The sequence below is a fragment of the Anoplopoma fimbria genome, chromosome 8 (assembly GCF_027596085.1).
Source record: "Anoplopoma fimbria isolate UVic2021 breed Golden Eagle Sablefish chromosome 8, Afim_UVic_2022, whole genome shotgun sequence".
Taxonomy (NCBI): domain Eukaryota; kingdom Metazoa; phylum Chordata; class Actinopteri; order Perciformes; family Anoplopomatidae; genus Anoplopoma; species Anoplopoma fimbria.
Genome location: NC_072456.1, coordinates 29012169 through 29017168, shown reverse-complemented (window position 1 = coordinate 29017168; position 5000 = coordinate 29012169). Strand labels below are relative to the sequence as shown.

General features: G+C 49.5%; 1 protein-coding gene across 2 annotated transcripts in view; it reads left to right on the top strand.

The window, feature by feature from the left end:
* The window catches only part of med16 (mediator complex subunit 16), a 10708-nt gene that overhangs the window by 3914 nt on the left and 1794 nt on the right, over positions 1-5000 (top strand). For both annotated transcript variants that reach the window (XM_054602515.1, XM_054602514.1), the window contains exons 5-13: positions 1-63; positions 137-286; positions 1498-1603; positions 1710-1865; positions 1951-2171; positions 2927-3133; positions 3299-3509; positions 3863-3996; positions 4292-4484. The exon at positions 1-63 is cut by the window's left edge and continues 219 nt beyond it. In XM_054602515.1, the coding sequence (XP_054458490.1) occupies positions 1-63; positions 137-286; positions 1498-1603; positions 1710-1865; positions 1951-2171; positions 2927-3133; positions 3299-3509; positions 3863-3996; positions 4292-4484 (1441 nt within the window). The remainder of the gene's footprint in view (positions 64-136; positions 287-1497; positions 1604-1709; positions 1866-1950; positions 2172-2926; positions 3134-3298; positions 3510-3862; positions 3997-4291; positions 4485-5000) is intronic.

The following is a 5000-nucleotide window of genomic DNA, read 5'->3' as shown; positions in this document are numbered from 1 at the left end:
GGAGGGAACATTGTGGTGGCAGCGACCGATGGCAGCAGCTCGTCCCCCGTCCAGTTCTACAAGGTCAGAACCTCATCATCACAGTGTTCTCCATCGATCACTGACTCCAGTAATAAAACATGCCCTCTGTTTTCAGGTGGTGGTGAGCGTCGTGAACGAGAAGTGTCGCATCGACACCGAACTGTTACCGTCTCTGTTCCTGCGCTGCACCACCGACCCTCTGAGGAGGGAAAAATACCCGGCGGTCACCCACCTCAAGTTCCTCACCAGAGAGAACTCTGAACAGGTAACAGGGAGAACCAGAGAGAACTCTGATCTTATAACAGGGAGAACCAGAGAGAACTCTGAACAGGTAACAGGGAGAACCAGAGAGAACTCTGATCTTATAACAGGGAGAACCAGAGAGAACTCTGATCTTATAACAGGGGGAACCAGAGAGAACTCTGAACAGGTAACAGGGAGAACCAGAGAGAACTCTGATCTTATAACAGAGAGAACTCTGAACAGGTAACAGGGAGAACCAGAGAGAACTCTGATCTTATAACAGGGAGAACCAGAGAGAACTCTGATCTTATAACAGGGGGAACCAGAGAGAACTCTGATCTTATAACAGAGAGAACTCTGAACAGGTAACAGGGAGAACCAGAGAAAACTCTGATCTTATAACAGGGAGAACCAGAGAGAACTCTGATCTTATAACAGGGGGAACCAGAGAGAACTCTGAACAGGTAACAGGGAGAACCAGAGAGAACTCTGATCTTATAACAGAGAGAACTCTGAACAGGTAACAGGGAGAACCAGAGAGAACTCTGATCTTATAACAGGGAGAACCAGAGAGAACTCTGATCTTATAACAGGGAGAACCAGAGAGAACTCTGATCTTATAACAGAGAGAACTCTGAACAGGTAACAGGGAGAACCAGAGAAAACTCTGATCTTATAACAGGGAGAACCAGAGAGAACTCTGATCTTATAACAGGGGGAACCAGAGAGAACTCTGAACAGGTAACAGGGAGAACCAGAGAGAACTCTGATCTTATAACAGGGAGAACCAGAGAGAACTCTGATCTTATAACAGGGGGAACCAGAGAGAACTCTGAACAGGTAACAGGGAGAACCAGAGAGAACTCTGATACTTCCTGTAAGTCGCTTTGGATAAAAGCGTCTGCTAAATGACTGTAATGTAATGTAATGTAATCTTATAACAGGGAGAACCAGAGAGAACTCTGAACAGGTAACAGGGAGAACCAGAGAGAACTCTGATCTTATAACAGGGAGAACCAGAGAGAACTCTGAACAGGTAACAGGGAGAACCAGAGAGAACTCTGAACAGGTAACAGGGGGAACCAGAGAGAGCAGGTAACAAGTAGAACTACACATTTTGGAGTTCTGTTCTGACAGATCTGAGAACAGTAAAACATGAAGAACTGACCAGAGAGGAGTGGGTCACACAGAACCTGAGGAACCTGTGAGAACGTGTGTGTGTGTGTGTTGCAGGTTCTGCTGTGTGCGTCCAATCAGAGCGGCAGCATCGTGGAGTGTTGGTCTCTGAGGAAGGAGGGACTTCCTGTCAACAACATCTTCCAGCACCGATCTCCAGTCGGTAAGAGAACGCTCGGGTTTAACCGGTTCACGCTCAGTGCTGGGTGTTTGACCTCTGACCTCCCTCCTGCTGGATGTTTGACCTCTGACCTCTCTCCTGTGTCCAGTCGGGGAGAAGCAGCCGACTATCCTGAAGTGGAGAATCCTGACGACCACCAACGATCTGGAGCGAGTGTCGGCCGTCGCTCTGCCCAAACTACCCATCTCCATCTCCAACACGGACCTGAAGGTGGCGTCAGACACCAAGTTCTGCCCCGGACTCGGTGAGAGCTCTGCCTGTCTATCGGCTGTTACAGTGTGTTGGTTCCGGGACCCGGTCTGAGGAGCAGTTCTGTCCTGTGTTGTCAGGTCTGGCTCTGGCCTTCCATGACGGCAGTATTCAGATCCTCCACCGTCTGTCCCTCCACACAATGGGGGTTTTCTACGGCTCCTCGTCCTCCTCCGGTCAGAGACCCGGAGACGAGTCCGCCATCAAACGCCAGAGAACCGGAGGCCCCGCCCTCCACTTCAAGGCCCTGCAGTTCTCTTGGACTTCACTGGCACTGGCCGGAGTGGACAACCACGGGAAGGTGAGTACACACACCTGAATACCTGAAGGTCAGAATCCTGTGTGCATCTCTGCGTGGGACGATTTCCTGTCAGCATTATTCTGTGATTAACGATGTTATCCTGATAATCATCCAAAGATGCTTAAAAATCCTAAAATGGTACTAAACCTGCAGTAACCTCTGACCCGACATGAAGTTAGGACCTTTCATGGAATCATAAATCAGGGATCAATAAAAAATAGTGTGATTGTTTCTTTATAGAATGCAGACTTTTCCTAAAAACGATGTGTAATCCCTCTGAACCAGATATCGGGGTCTGTTTCTAGAGACCCTGGGTTTCTTCTTCTGTTGGTTTCTGTCTTTGGGTGTGAGGACAATAAGAGCTCAGGTGGGTCAGGACTTTATCCAAACATCTCCCTGTTCATGGATCCATAAAGAGCTCAGGTGGGTCAGGACTTTATCCAAACATCTCCCTGTTCATGGATCCATAAAGAGCTCAGGTGGGTCAGGACTTTATCCAAACATCTCCCTGTTCATGGATCCATAAAGAGCTCAGGTGGGTCAGGACTTTATCCAAACATCTCCCTGTTCATGGATCCATAAAGAGCTCAGGTGGGTCAGGACTTTATCCAAACATCTCCCTGTTCATGGATCCATAAAGAGCTCAGGTGGACGGTAACCCGTCCTTTCCTCAGGGACGTCGGTCGTCTTTATTAGTTCTTTGGAACGTAACCGTCCTGACACAGTCAGAAAACTGGTTGTTGTTTCCTCCTCAGCTCCACATGCTGCGAGTGTCGCCCTCTATGGGTCAGGTGCTGGAGATGAACACGACGCTGCGCCACCTGCTGTTCCTGCTGGAGTACTGCATGGTTACGGGCTACGACTGGTGGGACGTCCTGCTGCATGTGCAGCCCACCATGGTCCACAACCTGGTGGAGAAGCTGCACGAGGAGTACATGAGGCAGAACCAGGCCCTGCAGCAGGTGAGTGAGCATCAGACTCTACATTCACTTCATCACTTCAACTGAACTGTTGTTGGTTCTGAAGCTGCTCCATGCATATCAACTGCTTATGGGCAGTAACTGAGATTCAGCAGTAAACTCCACTTCCCATGATGCCTCAGAGTACCTGGATGATTTCTGTCTCAGGTTCTGGCAACACGTATCGTGGCGGTGAAGGCGTCTCTATGTAAACTCTCCACGGCAACAGCAGCTCGAGCCTGCGACTTCCACGCCAAACTGCTGCTGATCGCCATCAGCTCCACCTTAAAGTCTCTGCTGAGGCCACACGTCCTCAACACACCTGACAAGAGTCCAGGTGACCGCCTGACAGAGATCTGTGCCAAGAACATCGACACAGGTGAGACACCTGAGGGACGGGGGAGACACCTGAGGGACAGGTGAGACACCTGAGGGACAGGTGAGATACCAACACACAGGTGAGACACCTGAGGGACAGGTGTGATACCAGCACACAGGTGAGACACCTGAGGGACAGGTGAGACACCTGAGGGACAGGTGAGATACCAGCACACAGGTGAGACACCTGAGGGACAGGTGTGATACCAGCACACAGGTGAGACACCTGAGGGACAGGTGAGACACCTGAGGGACAGGTGAGATACCAACACACAGGTGAGACACCTGAGGGACAGGTGGATATCTACACAGGTTATATTATGACCAGTGATTGATCACTGTGTGTTTCCTCAGATATCGATAAGGTGATGATCAATCTAAAGACAGAGGAGTTCGTGTTGGACGGCCCCCCCCTTCAGTCCCTGCAGCAGCTCATCCAATGGGTGGGAGACTTTGTCCTCTACCTGCTGGCCAACTTGCCAAACCAGGTGAGCTAACAAGAACGCTGCTAACAACACGGCTGAAGAAGGGTCAGACCACAGACCTGTTCATGGTGGTCTCTGGTGTGGTCCTCATGAGAAGGGTCAGACCACAGACCTGTTCATGGTGGTCTCTGGTGTGGTCCTCATGAGAAGGGTCAGACCACAGACCTGTTCATGGTGTTCTCTGGTGTGGTCCTCATGAGAAGGGTCAGACCACAGACCTGTTCATGGTGTTCTCTGGTGTGGTCCTCATAAGAAGGGTCAGACCACAGACCTGTTCATGGTGTTCTCTGACCCCCAGGGCTCCCTGGTCCGGCCCGGGTTCGGCTTCATGAGGGACGGGGCGTCTCTGGCGATGTTGAGGGAGATGTTGGTGATGATCAGGATCTGGGGTCTCCTGAAGCCGGGCTGTCTGCCAACGTTCACCGCAACATCGGACAACCAGGACAGCATGCAGCTGCTGTTCAAACTGCTCACCAAGCTGTGGCTCTGCTGTAAGACCCGATCACGTTATTGATCACTCACCATGTCACATATCACGTTATTGATTACACATGTCATCCGTTATTGATCACTCACATATCACGTTATTGATCACTCACCATGTCACATATCACGTTATTGATCACTCACCATGTCACATATCACGTTATTGATCACTCACCATGTCACATATCACGTTATTGATCACTCACCATGTCACATATCACGTTATTGATTACTCACCATGTCACATATCACGTTATTGATTACTCACCATGTCACCATGTCACATATCACGTTATTGATTACTCACCATGTCACATATCACGTTATTGATCACTCACCATGTCACATATCACGTTATTGATTACTCACCATGTCACATATCACGTTATTGATCACTCACCATGATCACTCACCATGTCACATATCACGTTATTGATCACTCACCATGTCACATATCACGTTATTGATCACTCACCATGTCACATATCACGTTATTGATCACTCACCATGTCACATTCAGA